The sequence below is a fragment of the Pezoporus occidentalis genome, unplaced genomic scaffold, assembly GCF_034315485.1.
Source record: "Pezoporus occidentalis ecotype Australia unplaced genomic scaffold, CSIRO_AGI_Poc_V1 ctg147, whole genome shotgun sequence".
In the NCBI taxonomy this organism is placed as follows: Eukaryota; Metazoa; Chordata; class Aves; order Psittaciformes; family Psittacidae; genus Pezoporus; species Pezoporus occidentalis.
In genome coordinates, this window is record NW_026913284.1 from 786,694 (window position 1) to 804,374 (window position 17,681).

At 35.9% G+C, this 17,681-nt stretch overlaps 1 protein-coding gene across 2 annotated transcripts in view; it reads right to left on the reverse strand.

Annotated features, from left to right (window-relative positions):
* Positions 1–17,681, reverse strand: part of ADGRA1 (adhesion G protein-coupled receptor A1) — a 286,313-nt gene that overhangs the window by 34,053 nt on the left and 234,579 nt on the right. Inside the window, exons 1-4 of one of the 2 annotated variants that reach the window (XM_062610366.1) lie at positions 10,663–10,929; positions 9,216–9,343; positions 8,169–8,292; positions 1,543–1,688 (exon numbers count right to left, since the gene is read on the reverse strand). In XM_062610366.1, the coding sequence (XP_062466350.1) occupies positions 1,543–1,688; positions 8,169–8,292; positions 9,216–9,265 (320 nt within the window). In that variant the 5' untranslated portion in view covers positions 9,266–9,343; positions 10,663–10,929. Of the gene's footprint in view, positions 1–1,542; positions 1,689–8,168; positions 8,293–9,215; positions 9,344–10,662; positions 10,930–17,681 lie in introns of those variants that run through there. The other variant, XM_062610365.1, reaches the window with a different exon arrangement.

The window sequence follows — 17,681 nt, forward strand, 5'->3', positions numbered from 1 at the left end:
TGGCTGAGGACCTCATCATGACTATTACAACAAAGATTCTAATTAATCGTTATTGTAACCTGATTGTCTATTGTTTTCCAAATCAAACAAGATTTGAATTTTAAGAGCATACACTCTACTGGGTACGTGTAAGATGTAATAATTTTCTACCTTAACAGCCATGCTGTAGCATTTGAAAACTGGTAATTCATTTTGCTATGAACTAGTAAACAAAACAGTGGAATTCTCATCTGTGGAGAATGGTACAGTAAATAGAGGATTAGCAAAGTTAGGAACTCTCAGTGAAAGCTACTGTTCAATATGGCTTTTCACTGTATAAATTCTATGATGTTTTTATCAATTTCATCTCTAAAAAGAAAATGTTATAAAAAGCAGAAAACTAATCAAGTTAATAAAAATTTCACTCAGCGGAATCAGACAGCAAAACACAATTCATCTTCCTACAGACTTTTAACACGTTGTGACAACTTTACACGATCTTCTGGAAATGATACTTAATAAACATTTTGTGTTCAAAATAAAATAAGCTAGGACTGTTTAAAAGAACATACTAAGCTGGATTTTTTACAGCAAAGGCGTAAAAATTAGAATTCGTATTTCCTGTCCTTCACTATAAAATTGAGGTCTTTAGTCTGAACAGACCATTCAGGTTTTTCCATGATCTATGGGAAAAAAGAGAGGCACCTCCATAAGACAATTCATCTTGTCCTCACACAAACATCTAAGACAGATGGGAGGAATTGTCCTCTGGAAGTTCCTCTCTGTCTCAGACTCCCTCCAAAGTCTATACAGGGCGACTATATAACTTTGGCTAATACCTAACTTTTTGATAGCTACATTCAAAAAGATGAATCAATCTTCTCATACCTTTGGTTAGAAATTCTAGTTTGTGGCAAGTTGGTTTTGTTTTTTTTTTGTTCTTTTTTTTTATGCAGACTGACTATTTTGGCTTCAAGTTTCAGCATCTCATAGGCATCTGGTTAAAATTCTTATTACATTAAACCTGCCGTGCTGTCAGAGACATGTTACTAGTCTGCTCTAAGTAGAAAGCTGACAGGGAGTCCAGACTTTCATTTGCTTCTCTAATAGCATTAAATCTCTGATGTGGAATGAGGGAGGCTGCTATCAGGTTATTAGGCTATCAATACAGGTGTGGGCAAGAGTTACACAAGAATAGATTAAGGCAAAGGGAGAATCCTTGTAGAGTAGTTTCTGATGATTAAATAATGCCTTAACGCAGAAGCAAGGGAGTATTTTTTCCTCCATAGGCAACCACAGAAACATCTGAATTGTTCCTGCTTAGATAAAGGTATATGAACCTGGCCAGTACCAGTTCTGCATATCCGCATCTCCTGACTAGAATTAACTATTAGCATACAACAAATATTCAGATTTGTAGATACACCTAAGTGACTCAAGTCCTTACGGATCCTATTTATAGTCTGAAAAAAAAGGAAAGAATACAGAAATGAAAGTGAAAGCTTAAAATTTATAAGTTTTAGGAATACATTTAAAAGAAAAGAAAAAGATAATATTCCATACCTGAGTAGCGGTTGCTTTGGATAAGAAGGCTGGTCACTGTTTTGGCATGGCTGAGGCTTTTTTGTGACTTGCTTATAAATATTCCTGGCAGTTACTCCAATCCATAGCATAGTAGAGAGTGTAGAATAATGTAGTACTATGCCAACCTAAAAGTAAGAGTAGACAGTTAAACAAGTTAGTAAATGAATCAGTAAAACAAAAATTTTTGAAGAATTATACATTCATTTTTAACTGAATTTGTAAATACATTAGTTTTTTCTTTCTGTCAGGTTATATCTAACTAGGAAAAACACTTTCAATAAGCAGATGGAAGTTGTTATTTAACCTGTCATTGATAATATTTCTGATACTAGATGGTATGTTATGAAAATAAGACTGTAAAGACATTTATTTTCTAAGAACCTGATTAATTACAATTTTTTACACCTCAATTTAAAGTGATGCAAAGCTTAGTTTGTGTGGTAAGCTTTGCTAGCTTATCATAACAATGCAATTTAAAACTCAATGAGAGGTCAGCATTTTTGCTTGCTATTTCCTTCATTTTTTAGGAATATCCTGCTGTATATCTCAGGTGTATATAGCCAAGCTTGACTTCTTGTAATGTGATCAGTGCTATTTGCCTAAAACCAGATTACTTTTGGACGTATTTTAAGGAATTATTAACGTGGCCATACAATTTTTAAACTTAAATGACAGACCTTGGCATCCTCCCTTAAAAGGAAATACAAACTCTCAATATTGTTATTATAATTTTGTTTCCAAGAAACCGATGTGTTTATCATTGAGTGTAAAATAAACACTTCTGAAATACTAACATCTTTGTTATATTAGTAATTGTTAGTCATTACTATGGAAACAGTAATTGGAATTTTAGCCAATCTTCAATGCCTTATTACTCCAGCTAAGTCTCCATCTGATTATGTAAAATGAGGTTACCTTTGAAGCAATAGCCTGACACTTTGCAGTGACAAGTAAAATACTGCTATAATTGAAAAGCACACAGATGTTTAAGGAACACAGAGAATTGCTGAATAAAGCTAACACAAATCTGTTATAATGATTTATTTGAACCAGTGTTCATTCTTGCTCAACTTAAAAGAATTGATGGGTAAAGAAAAAAAATCCATTGATTTTTTTTACATTTAGTAAAATAGCACAAAACTTGAAGACAGCAGCAAATATCATCACCAGAAAGCCCTTTGTAATTTTCTCTGGGACTTGTCTGACACATTAGACGAGGGAGTATAAAGCCTTCATAACTATTGTTGCTTGAGGTAACAGAAGCAGAAATAAGAGAATGAGACAACTTTGTACCATCAGCTGGCAGACGTTGCCAGTTCAGTGGCTAGTGCTGTCTGGACTTAGTTCATATGAAGCTTGAAGCATTTCTTTAGGGACACAGTGAATATGACTATGAACTGGAGGGGGGAGAGGGAGTGAAAGGAGCAAGGCAGAAGGGAGAAGAAGGGAACGAGAAAAGGGGAGAAAGGAAGGCAGGAAAATGAGAAAGAACTGGAAAAATTCTAGAGATTTGGTTAATAACTTCTTTCTCATTTCAGTATGACACTGCACTATATATTCTGTAATTATTCTATGCAAGTATGCCAGAGTCCATAAGAGTATGAACAGCAGGGATGAATTCCATGTGAGAAGGCACCTATATATGAAATTTGGACAACATATATGGCCATATGTAAAGAAATGATCAGCCACCTAAGTGAATGAGATTCCTAAAAATAATATGATAAAACAATTTTATTGAACTTTCAAGGAGGCAACGGAACTGAACTGAACCCATCACGGTATGCCACACCTTAGTCACATTACTTTTCTTCACAGTGTACTGTATTTCAGTAGCTCAATTCCTTCTGATATATAGTCAAATTGTACAAACACGGACAAGAGACAGAAATGTTATCATCTTCTGTACTAATTCTTTAATAATGCACCTCTTTATCTCTCTCGAAAAAGTATGCATTTACATTTCTTGCTTACAGGAAGAGGATATATCCTGATGATAGAGGACCTCCTCTTGACTGACAGACTTGAAGGACAATGGTGGCAATCTGGAGATACAATATATATGACACAACAAAAATGTGGAATTTGCAAGGGTGAGCTGAGCTGTTATATGAAATTCCACAGGAAAGGGTACCCCTTTCTTTGTCATTTTGTTTCTCATTTTCCATAACAAAATATGCTTTCTGGACTAGAACCTTTACTCTTATTCATCCACTAATAATAATGGGTGCCTCTTCCTTCCCCATATCTCTGCACTACTGTCAGTCATGCCACGGAGATGTATTTTCCTCATTGCTGGACTCAGGCTGTGGCTGCATGCTCTTTTGCCCCTTCAGTGAGACCAGCTCTTTCTAGCTCTCTTGAGCTAGGAAGACATCTGAGCTCTATGCTAGAGATACACGAGATACCAGCTCATGACATGGAAGGGGAAGACAAGGCTCAACAGAAAGGGGAACAGGACAAAGATAGTTTTGTTCAGAAAACTCACTTAATTCTGTTAGTAAATGTAAACCTTAGGTTTATGCACTAAAGGTTCAGGGTACAAATTTATCTGTGTATATGTTATTACTGGATTTGTAACTCTGTAAAGGCTATTTTCACTCTAAGTAGGAATTTTGCATTTCACATAAAATTGTGGGGGAAGAGTCAAGTTTCCCATTAAAAACAAAGGATTATGATTTAATATATTTAAGTGATGACCCTTTTTCATAAGAAGGTTTTCCACTGACAGGCAAAATGGTACAAATAAACTGTCAGGACATATGCATTGAAGACAGCATTGCACTTAAACCTGTTTAATAACTGCGGTTATATGGTAAAAGAATTTTGTTACCTTGGGCCAATTTTTTCCATGTCCTGTGTTCTTAGAACTCTTTGGGAAAAAGCACCAGCCTACTGAATAGAAGATTATGCTTTTGACAGTGAGAAGATGCTGTATGTGCTCTTTCAATAAATTTCAGTACCTTAGAGGTAACTTAAGTTCCACACCATGCAGTTACCATGGTAATGACCAGAACACACATTTATGCAAAGGATTTTAGCTCAGCTTTAACTTGCACAACATTTTCTTTGGTTTACTCTAGTTTTTAATTTTTTTTTTTCAATTATAATCATATTTCAGATAACATTGTCCTTCCTCAGCCAGTTCTGTTTGAAGGAGGATATGGATATTCACTGACATTCTGATTAAACTATTAATCCTGCACAGAAAGTGATTCTTTTCAGTGAGATGAAGGGATTCAGAAATTCCTTTGCAGTCTGTAACACCACTGGAGGTGAATATTTCATGATCTTAAAACATTTAGCCTTAGAAGAACCCCGTGCTTTCTTCACAGATAGAAAAATTGGAACTTGAGACCCACAAATCAGGTACCTGAGACCAGGAAGGACAATATTCAGCATGGGCATCTAACTCAGTAGCATGCAAAGTCTTTAGCTGTCATTGGCTGCTTCTAGTAAAGTTACCAGCAATCTGATGTCTTGCTTGCTTGTGCATACATCTAGCTCTGTTCCTGTCTTAGCAGAGATGAGCAATGCAGCTTTTAAATAGCATTCTTCACTTGAGACACCCTAACCTAACCCTAACCCTAACTGGCAAACTTAGCTTAATAACAGTATACCAATTTTACACCCATTTAAAAAAAAACAAACAACAAACATATTATCTCAAACAGAAAGAATTGCTCTTTTACTCCTCTTCCTATAATAACGCTACATATGCATATATATAGCATTGTATATACAATATATAGCATTACAGATATAGCATTTCTATATATTTTTCTATATATATTTCTATATTTCTATATGAGATGTGGCACATAGCTCTAGCACTTCCTTAGTGTAACAGGATTCACACCCAAACCTTGGACTTCCAGTGTTAGTATTCTAGCTTCTAGGCTGCTGGCTAGCATGGAATGGGCTTCACCTTTCTTTCTGAAGGCTTACTGCCCTACAGAAATGAATTCATAAGCAGCTTCACATATAACACTCATCAGGGAGAAGGAATATCTGAGCCTTGCCAAATTTTATATAGAAGCTTCTATTTGATAAATAATACAGGAGGTTCTTGGAGGTGTGATTGAAGTGATCATGCCACTGAGTGACTGGCCACTAGGATAAAAAATTATGATCATGACTCACTCCCTAGCTTTTGTGTCTCCTGAATCTTGTGCCCCTAAGCCAACCCAACATGTTGAACTGATGATTTCATTCCCTATCATCCATAGCCTCACAGCTATCATGCTCTCCTGGAAAGCAGGAGCCACGAGACTGAATTATTTCAGACTGAGGGTACAGAATCAATGCCCCCCATACATGCGGAATAATCCAGCTAAGCTGTGTCTCCTTCCATCTCATTCCCTACATGAAATGAATACGCCTCCTTCTGCTTTTTGAAGGAAAGTAAACTGAGACCCAACTTTGGGAGATGGCCGTGGCTGACTACATCATCCACTGGCTAGCTCAAGCACCTTTCTGGCTATTATACTGGCTCTGGTTAATTCCATTCTGCTGTTTGTAACATAGCCTTTGCCTTGTATGAAAGATTTTGTCATAAATTCGAGACTCTGGATTCTACAACAGCCAGCTTTCAGTGACACCAAGAATCAGATTCATGGGTAATCTAAACAGTCATTTTTACAGATGTAACCTCATTCACACAGAAAAACTGAAGAAGCAATCAACTTTTCCACAGCAGCATTCTAACATCAGTTTTCTTCATAAATCATAAAGTTGGCATGGCACATACACAAGTGAGGCTGTCTGTATGTTTAAACAGAACATCAGAAAACCACTAGTACGTCAACCTCTATACCTCCAAGCTTTGCCACCCTGATTATTAATTTACAAAGCAATACTCTCAGGATCATCCCAGGAGGAGACAGGTACTGGGACTCACAGAATTCTGAAAATCATTGTCATTAAGCAACAAAGGGTGTGTGGTGGGGTGCAGTGCGAGTGAGTATTTGTTTAGCCTCAGCTACCAGCCACAGGAGCCTTGTCTTAGATTGTCTGGACTGTTGCATCCATTAGCCCTACCTAATTACATCAGACAGTTTCTGCCAGGAAACAAAGGACTGTGTAAGTCTTGTGTGTCCTGTATCTTTTCTATATTTTAACTGCTGATATTATCTGTTGTTGTAGCACGGTGTCAGATAAATAAATAACTTCATGAAACTGATTAGAAGGCACATGTGAATGGATCCGTTCAGTTTAAGTGCACGTTTCTCAGCAGCTCAGTATCTAGCCCTATACCATAGCAAGAAACAGCTGTCACTGATACTGTATTTTATGAAGATACCCCTGTAATTTATGTATTACTCAGATTATTAATAAATCATTTATCTCAATTATTTCTTCATTATCGCTATTAATACTGCATTGTTACCACACAACCTATGAAGTAAATAACCAAACCATCACTGTAACAACAGATGGTCATTCATGATCATGTAATTACACGGCCATGGCTGCCCTACAAACTAATCTGCTACCTTCACTTGCAAACTGCAGGTAAAGACAACGGTAAGTGATATTTCAATTTGCTAGAACTCACAGATCAATTACGACACAATACACTAGATATAATGAGATACCTATCTCAGAATAACCTAGTAGACAACTGTGTCATTTAAAAGAATACCATGTAATATACATGGGTAGATTTTGCACATAGAATATTACAGGTCATTATAGATCTACACATGCTGTTTATTGATGGTCATGTACAAGTACACACAAAAGGCTTCCAAAGCATCCCACTGAAAATCAGAGAGAGAACTGTTACACTAGTTGGGCAAGTTTTGCAGTGACTCTGCTGATGGCTGGCAAATTTGGCTGTTTACACCCATTCAAGCCATTCAGAAGAGCCAGATTAGTGACAGGCAAAATATCTGGAGAATGCTGGCTTAATAAAGTACTTTACTACAGGTAAATACCAACAACATTCATGAGATCTGGAGCACTTCTACAAAATCTGAGAGGAAGAAATATTTAAGACAAACAAATTGTAACAAGCCCTCATAAGGCATTACAGAAGATGACTGAAATGACTCTCTTTACACACTGTACAGACTCAGCCTCTGTATTAAGAGCAGCTGAAGCCATGCCCTCTCTGCTCATCTCACAGTACTATGTCCAAAGAAAGGATGAAGCAAGAGATGTGAAATAGTCCAGTACAATGAGGGGTTCATACATCACAAGTGTCCTGGTCAGCTTTCCCTCGTTAGCTTGAGTTGCAATTAAAAGACATAATCGTACTATAAACATTCATTCCAAAGATCAGAAAGGACACAAATATTTGGGAATCACAGTTTCCAACTATTCTGTAGAAGAGAGAAATACAGTTTTCATGAATTTTTTAAAATAAGGAAAACTGAGCTGCAGAGAACTTAATGCATTGGTCAGCCTCTCACAGAAACTCAGGTGACAACCAAACACTGAACACTCCCAGTACTGGCATTTTAAAGACTTATATAAAATGATGACTTATTCTGAAAATCTTAAGATCCATATAAAAAGAAAGAAAACAATCAATATTATGTTAAAAGACACAGTTTCAGGTTTTCAGTCTATCAGAAAGAATTACTAAGGCAGATACTTACAGCTTGACATATAATTGGATATTTAATGCGATTAATTCCACCAGCAAAAACAGCAAATGTAAGAGCAGTATGGAAACAAAAGTTGAGAAGCATGTGCCATCCTTTTCTACTTATTCTGATTGTACTGTTGAGAAATCACATTTCAAAATTAAAACACAGCATATTTATTATGAAAATCGTGATTTTGAAAAAATGCTTAATACCATAGAATTAAGTTCTCTGATTCTTGAGTACCTACTTAGCAATTTACATATAGGGCAGAGTCTTATTTATATAGCATTGAAACAAATGTTAAAAAGGTAAAATCAATGGTGAAAACTGCAGAGTCTACTGGCAAGGGTTTACTGACAAAGCTTCCTCCATCAGATCAAGCATTTAGAGTAATAAAAGCAAAAGGCTTATTCCATAGCTTCAGATACGCAGAACTTTAACAAGATATCTCTAAAGAATTAAACAGAAGCTGAAGATCAGAAGTCATTGCATTAAGTTCACTTAATAGATATTTAGCAGCTTTTACAGTACAACACGTTCCTACTCTTTTAAATTGCTAACTGTCTTTAACAGAAGTATGTAGTTAAAATGGCGTTTATGTAAGTCTTTCATATAAAGGAAAACATAAGTTTTCTAAAGCCAAGAAGATTTAGAAAGTTTCTTTTATCCAATGACAGCTCCCAGTCATTCAATCATACTTGGTCTTAGAAGCCAACACTGCCAAGGTAGCTGACCAAAGTGCTGCTCAACTGGAATTTGCCAGAAAGCAATTTGATGATGCTTGTGGTTTTATATTGAATCATCAAGTTAGAAATCTTAGTAACAGTGTATAGAACATTTAGACATACATCTCAGGAAAGATATAGCTTAGGAACAGCTTCAGAAAGGTTGACATAACCTTTTTTTCTGATTTCTCTGGTGTAAACTGCATTGCTGATATTACTATCCAACAGTAATACAGATTTTAATTTACCTTTTCAGTGAGGGTTAGAAAAATCAAAGTAACTCACCATAATGTTAACCATTTAACACAAGTACTTAAAATTGAATTCTTACCTGTGATGGACAATGTAGGTGATAATGGAAGCAAACAGGCACAACAACATAACTGCAGTACATGCATATACCACAGGGTGCAGAAACTCCCCTGGGTACTGGGGGAAAGACAGCACTGTCTTAAAATCCTATTGAGAAAGCAAAATGATTTAACGTTATTGGGCATGTGTGAAACTCTGAGACTTTGTTTCAATATGCCCTGTCATTTCTAGCTGTTCCCTTTCAAGGGCAGAAAAATAAAATTATGATTTTTTTCTGTAGATGTAGTTCATGAATTTAAAATAAGATTAGACTGTTCTTTCATCATCTGCATACACTTCGCAAGACAGAAATTAACTGTTTTGTGCAAGCAGACACATCCTAATTAAAAAAAGGTCTGAAAAAATACATAGAATATTATATTTTCCAGGCATTACCCCTATCTGTTCCTTCTGATAACATGAACTTTACATGTGTATTTTGCTAAGATAGCAAGTGCAAAATATCAAATTATCATAAAGGTCTTTAAATGGCACATATACGGCTGCAGAAGAACCACCCAAAGACACAAAAGCCATGAGAATACACCCAAAATACTGACTGACTCGCTTCTCTATAAAAAATAATTCCCAGTCGATACATCTCCTCTGACCCAGTGACCTTCACACTTAGTTGCAAATTGTCTACTCCCTATATCAAATCAAAAGCAGCTTGACAGCTATATTAACAGCATAGTAAAGATCCATGCATTCCTTTTGGACCCATTAGTGCCTACTGACACAATTCTTCACAAAAACCATAAATAAAAACTGTTAGTATCATTGTAAAATTAACCACATCAAATTCCATTCTAAACTACTGGATCTCACAAGTAAGAAATAATAGGAGAGCTAAATCTGCAGGTGTGATGAATAGAAAGAAAGCAAAAGGAGCCCTTTACAGAAAAGACTGTGTTTTCAGACTATGTGAATTATACCAAGTATTACAGGTTCACTGTAATACATTAAGCCGCATCTGTTTGTGGCACTACATGTCTGCGAGCAAATACTATAAATTGGACGGATAAACTATCACTTGAGTGCACAGTTTCATCTACATGCCAGTTTCCATTCACAGTGGCAAAACTGAACACACATCCCAGCACAGAAAAAGCTTAAATCTGAAAAAGTACTGAATATGACAATCCAGCAAACTCTAACACTGAAAATGCTGGCATGTATTTGAAAGAAATTTTTCTTATTTGTCATTTTTAGGTTCTCCTGAAAGAAGATTCAAAACCCTATTTTACTGAGGTGAATTTTCACCTTTGAAGAATGGGTCTGTAATAATAATACATTTTTTAGTCAAGCTTGCATACAGAGAGCTGATTTCCAGCACTGTTATTTATGTATATGAACTTGTACAAGCAGCAAATGTTCATGAGTATATGCAATTATTAAGTCAGGGGGAAAGGTACTGTTCTGTTTACCTTCCAGAAGTGTCCTTACAAGTAACAGATGCCCTAGTAGTCATTATTTTTCTTCATACTAGCTTTACAGTTCCTAAGATTGATTGTACCAGTTTCTCCAGATGTATATTGTCAGTTCTAAAACAGAGCAGCTTATAACATACATAAAGATCATCAAAATGAACAAATAATGTAAGAACAAGATGGCAAATCTATGCCATCACATGCCATTTCTCTTCAAGTACTTCCTCAGCTTGTGTGTGTACCTCAGTTAATTCTGTCCAGACACCACCTGTCCCCACACAAGTCCTATTTAACCCTGACCAGCTGATCAAGACTCAAAGTCAGTGGCGCAGACACTCATCACAGAGGTACTCCTATGATGTCTCCTAGTATCTTTCACTACTCCTAATCCATAGCAGAATAGAAAAGACCTCTGTCCTTTTTTTTTTTTTTCTTCATCTTTCTAGTGTGCATGAATATACATTCAGGATATACTGAATTCACAAATTTCAAATAATTCTTTAAAAGACTACTGGCTCAGAACTGCAACTGAATCTTTACTCAAACACCTATTTTTTGACCATCTCTTTTATTTTTTTATTTGCAGCATCTTCCCATTAATTCTTTTACAGAGTGAATTTCTCAAGGAAGACTAGTACTTACCAGAAATGTTCAGTACAGTTTTGGGTCATATTACTAGAGTAGTAATGTAAATACTAGGCAAGTTAAATAGAAATACTCTGCTGAAAATGATAAAATATTTACTTCTAGCTGTTACTAATATAGTCATACTTTGGTATACCAATAGCATACTTTGCCATAATTTTACGTACACACCTGCTGTATTTCTGTGCATTAAAAAAATCTGTTACTAAAACTAATATAGTAGTAAGTGTAGTTATTTAGAGAAATAAATATCTTGGATATTTCTGGGGGAAAAAAAAATCAAAGCACCAAACAAACCTCTGAAAGGTTAACAAAGTTGTGAAAAAGAAAACACAGTGAAGCTACACATTTACAAAGCAACAAATGAAAACAATTTTACTTGAAGTAGCACAATTTGGTGTACTAAGGAGCTGGCTTTTAACAGTGTAATGCAAGGATCAACCCATCACTACATTTAAATATCAGAATACAGAATCAAAAGAAATACTGTATGTCCTATAGAAATATAGCCTGCAGAAGAATCAAGAATAATCAGCATTTTATAGGAATCAAGAACAATCAGCATTTTATAGCTAATTTAATTTAAAATAATCATTTTTTATTATTATCTCTTTTCTAATCTTGTTCAGTAAATAAGAGGTGAAATTTTTGAGTATAATACTGCATTACTGCCAATGTAGAATGTAGAATGTGCTTTTTCAGAGCTTCATATCTTGAAAATTTATTTCATTATAGATATATAATAAATACATTTTGGTTGCTTTTTGATGATAATGAAATGTTATTGATTTGCCAACCTCCCCTGAGTAATCCTCCGGGGAAGACAACATACCAAAAATCAAGTTATTTTTTTAAATGCTGTACACAAAGCAGTATAATTGTAATATCCAAGCACCACAGACACTTAGAGTGACAAGGGCATTTGAACAATCGGTTAGTATAACATTTAGGTTCCCATTTGTATTTAGATTTTAGATTACTAGTAGTTAAACAAACAAAAAACCCAAACCCTTATATAGTACATATAAGATGTTTAGGAGCACCAGAATATGAAAATTATCTGTAGAGCTGGGTCTCTATGGAGAGCCAGAAACACTACAACAGACATTGAGTGAAGCAGTTTATGTGCTGGGGAGAAGGACTGCTATTTGGTATGATCTCAACTGGCTGAAGAGGCTGGAGGAATGGGTTGACAGAAACCTCATGAAGGTCAATGAAGAGAGAAATAAAAAGTTACCTGTCTCTGGGACAGAGTAATTCCAACAGCAATACAGGCTAGGGGACAACTGACTGGACAAAAGCTTTGCAGAAAAGGATCAGAGGGTCCCAGTAAACAGCAAATTGAAAGCAAGGCAGTAGTGAGCCCTTGTGGCACATAAGGTGAACCATGTATAAGGCTGTATTAACAAGACTGCAGGCAGAAAGGCTGAAGGAAGTGATTATTTCTTCTGTTCACTGCTTGTGAGACCAGATCTTGACTAGTCTCCAGTCGGGGGGGCTCCAGTACAAGAAAGGCACTGATGAATTGGAAGGGGCCCTGTAGAAGTCACCAAGAAAGTAAGATGGCTCAAGACCTAGATTCTAGGTCTTTAACTTACATCTCCTATCTCCCAAGAACTAGCCCATTTTACTGAGCTCCTTTATAGTGTGGATCCCTTTACCCTCTGGTTGAAGCTGCACCACAAAGAATGCAAGATCCATTCAGAAAGAAAGAGCAAATAGAAATATGAAAAAGCAACCTGAGAAGCTGGAATCTTCTGGGAAGCTGGACTCACTACTATCTATATGGGGTAAGCATTCTCTGTTAGGTGAGCAGTACATGTCAGCTGAGGACTTAGATGAAGACTATGTGCCTCCTTGCAGGCCTCTAAGTGATAGCAGAGCTTAGAAATCTAGCTCTTCACACTGGGAAACATCTACGCATGCACATGCAGAGGAATCTAATTCCAGGGAATTTTGAAGTTCCCACTACACCACATGTCAACTTCCCAGATAGCAGGAAAACTTTCTGGACCTCTCTCATAGTCTTTGGTGCTTAAAATCTGCTAAGGTCTATTCTGTAGGTACAAAAATAGGTGTTTAAACAGAAAAAAATTGAAAAGTTCATTCTTAAACCTCTCTTGATAAGCAGTCTGATATTTCAGAGTACTGAACCATGCTTCCACAGCCTCTTACAAGCAAACTGTGTGTTCTCCACCGGGAAAACGTCAAATACTGTAATTATGTCAACCTTTTCAATGACATCTCTGTAATACTTCCTTGACTCATGAATTAACTCTTCAAAAGGCTTAGACAGGTATTTTAATTTGGAGAAGACCTGAAACATGGAAGTTTAGAAGATTGTTTTTCAAGAATTGAACTTCATGCATAAGCCTAAGAAATCCTGCAATTGTCTCCAGTCACACTGAAAGTATTGAAAATGTTCCTTTTGTGGCTGTCATGATCCCACCAATTTGGAAAGACTTAGAAGATTTAGTGAATGCTTGTAAAACAACAGGAGAAAAACCTTAGCATGATCTGTTCCTAGTATCTTGCCTCTCCTCAATTTCTCATTCACACAATTTTCCACAGATTGCTTCCAGAATAGTTTCTGGAAGGAATTTGCTCTGGTTTTGTCAGCTCAGTCTCCTCAGCCTAATTATCTCAAATAGCCATCGACTGAATGTATGCTTCTTTTGCAAATAACAACTGCATATACTCACAAAAAAAAAAAATTCCAACAAAGCCACCTATGTTGTTTGGAATAAGAAGATACATTGTGACAAAACATGAAAGGAGTTGTTTCTGATTTTATGTTAGTTTAAGTCTTCTTCAAGATTACAATAAAACATTCTAACAGTATTTATTAATCCGTTTTATGCTAATTGAGAATTAGCACAGTTAGATTTAAGAAATTTACTAGCGTTTGGCAGATTTAAGGAAATTGCTTTTGACAAAGCAGTCTGAGAGGGAAAAGGAAATGCTGTATACAATTACAGTAATATCTATGACTATTGAATTGCCATTCTGGTCTAAGAAACATTAAAGAAAGAACAAAGGACACTGTATGCCGAAACATATTTAGCAAATTTTGAAATTCAATGATGCTGTTAGATATTTTTGTTATCTCCTGAAGAGATTTTACTCAGATACACTATGGCCACGGGACACTAGATTGGTCATAACATACACAAATACTGACCTGAAAAATTAGAATACTGATAGACAGTTCAGTTCACAAAAGAGCACAAATACATAGTACTTACAGAGTAAATACTTAGATATACTGATCCTTCAGAATCTGTAAGTTCATAATTTTACTCTAAATCAGAAAATCATACTGCAGGCTTCATAGTTCAAGATCCTAGAGGGATCTCCAAAAGAAACTGAAGTGTGACTGTCTCTTCCTCCTACTGGTAATGGAAGACAAAACTGGGGACTGGTTCAAATACATAGCATATGAAGAGAAAGGCAGGCATACAGCCAGGGAATTTAGTTCACTGTATTTTCCTATTACCCCTAGGACATAACATTCAAAAGCTGATCAGAAATAAATAATACTCTCTTATGTCTGACATTACTATTTTATTTCTATCCACTGGCCCAACCCAGAGCACAGTGAAAGCGTGAAAGTGTGGTGAGGGAAGGAGATTGTACCTCCTTTCCAACTCAACCTCCAAACTGTACTCTCTCTCTCATTGACATCACTTAACGACTGTCACAGAAAGAAATCAAATGACTCTACATGAATCCTCTCACTTGAAGAATGCTCATGCTTATTAATTATCAATCATAGCTGATAAATCCTTGATTGCTGCCTTTCTAAAAAAGGACTGTATGAAACTAATTTTAACCCTTTAACAGTACACAGGTAGAAACAACTTCTATAAAAGCAGTTCAGGGAACTTTGTCATACTATTTAAAAAGATGACAGATCAGAATATGTGCTGTGCTAGCTACAAAAATGGTCATTTAGATTGACTGAGGCTTCTATTTAATCTTGTTCCAAAGCAGGATATTCATTATTCTGATGGTAATGTAAAGCTTTATTGCTGCTCTTTAGTTTACTGATGCTAGTTGAGTATTCTGCTGTTACTCCAGAACATAATAATCAATTATGAATTTTTATAGGTTAATAGATTAGAGAATTACAGATTAATAGCATGTATTACGATACTGTAGCTATTTTCATTTGCTACATACCATATGGTAGCTATTTTGAATTTCCTATCAGTTTGTTAGCATTTTAAAGTATGTAAGGCACCCAGGTGTCAATTAAGAAAACACACATAGGCACTTTATATTGTTCACATTATAAATTAATAGCTAAGTAGAACAATGAAATATTTTTCATTTCTGGTGTGAGAACTGAACTGCCCAGAAAAACACAGTCTCTATCAAATGAAACAATCCTTGACTTTATGCCACAAAACACTCATTAAGAAATAACACTTGAATGAAAATGGTCACACATAATGAAGCTACAAAAGTTTTCCAATAGCTGTTTAGAAAGCTGTTGTAAGACATATTTGCATGTGTGTGCATATATATATATATGTATAAAAATTACTTAGGGTCAGGCATCTATTTTCTTATAAGTGACTGCGAAACATGAGCTAAGGAACATATCCCATTGTTTGCTACCATATCAACTGCAAAGCAAGGGTGAGTCTAAGATTTTCTTGTCTTGCACAGATAAAAATGAAAGATGCACACAAGGAAAAAAAGCAAAGTTTAATTATTATAACAAAAACCTCCACAAAATCTCAACTAAAATTACATATCAGTCAGAAAAGGCACACTGACCTGCCTCAGTTGCCTTTACAGTTATAGAAAAATGGATCTGCTACATCTTATCAGAGAGAAACGTGCATTTGGCTTTACAAACCAAAAATTAATTGTAGGCCTTGTGTCAGTATACAGTATTTGCAACCAAAATAAAAGTAGCTGTTTGCAAACAATTAGTTAACATATACTAACTACTCAAAGTTTCAGAACAGGCTAAACCCAAGCAGTTGAAGGAGGAGGAAGACATTTTGGGTGTGGCACCTGCAAAGTCAACAGGTACTTTCTTTAATGAATTTAGAAAAACATTCTCAAAGCAAGATTATGTTTCACATTTGGGGAAACAAGTGGCTGGGGTAAAAAACGGAACTCATTGACGCTGTGGGAAATGAGGTGTATTTGATGTCTTTGAATCTTAGAAACAGCTCTTAAATTCTGACCAGTTCTGGAATGGGTGAAAAAAATGTTCCAGTAACTCTGAGGGAAACCAGTTCTTAGGAAGTGGACGATAATATCTGCATTTAACTCGTGGGTGCCACAGTCTTGTGCTATGATTGGCTGCCATCTGGGCTCCATCTGACAGCAGCAGATTGGTATTCTCTGCACACGTCCTTGCAATTCCTGTCTCCTATGTTTGCTGTCCCTTACACATACACACAATATATTATTTACCCAACTATAAACATTTGTGTAATGTACACAAGCAGCAGCTACAGTGCAATCATGCATCAGCATTCAGGATCAATCTGGTATTAACAGCACACATTTGGCTATTTTTTTTTACAACTGGTTTATAATAAATATTTTTAATGGTGCAAACATTTTCTCACTTATATTTTAGAAAGCTCTAATTTTTTGTTTGATTTCCTTTATTCCCTGAATAATTATAGGTTGTTATTGCACACATATTTTTGCTTTCTTGAAGGTAACTTTCTGTTAAGCAGGATAGTTAAATAACTGCAAAGGGAACTGTAAGTGTGACTGAGAACAGACCAAATCAGTCTGATGTGTTAGCACTGCACAGAAATATTTTTCTCCATGAACAGCAATTTGGTAAGAAGGCAATCAGCACTGGTATACAAACTAAAACTCCTACAGGATCAACAAGGACAGCACTGCCCTTACTTAAAAGAGCAGAAGATGTTATTTCTCTCCATTTATTAAATGATTCAACATTGCGGTATGCCTGCAACTAATTAGTATGATCAACACAGTGCAGGGCAGGAACAAAAGCAGACCAGCCTCTGAGATGTGCTGATGTAAAACCACACAGGAGTATGCATTTTTAAACCCTGTCCTATAATTTATAACCATTACGTACTAATCTTTCCTTGATGGAACTTTCAGTTGTAAGGCTGAATTTAACGTCATTTCTGATTAGGCATGTCTCTGGATATTAAAACTGACCAGCAGATTTATTAACTTACTAGCAGTTAAATAACTTACTTTCTTTGACTGTGTTATACTAAACATTATAGAAACCATAAGGTCAGTTACTGACAAGTAAGAATGAGAGATGCACATAAAAAGAACATATATGCATGGCAAGATTGAGAGAGAGAGGAGGAGGGAAAGAGAGAAGAAAGGAGGAAGGGAGGGAGGGGAAG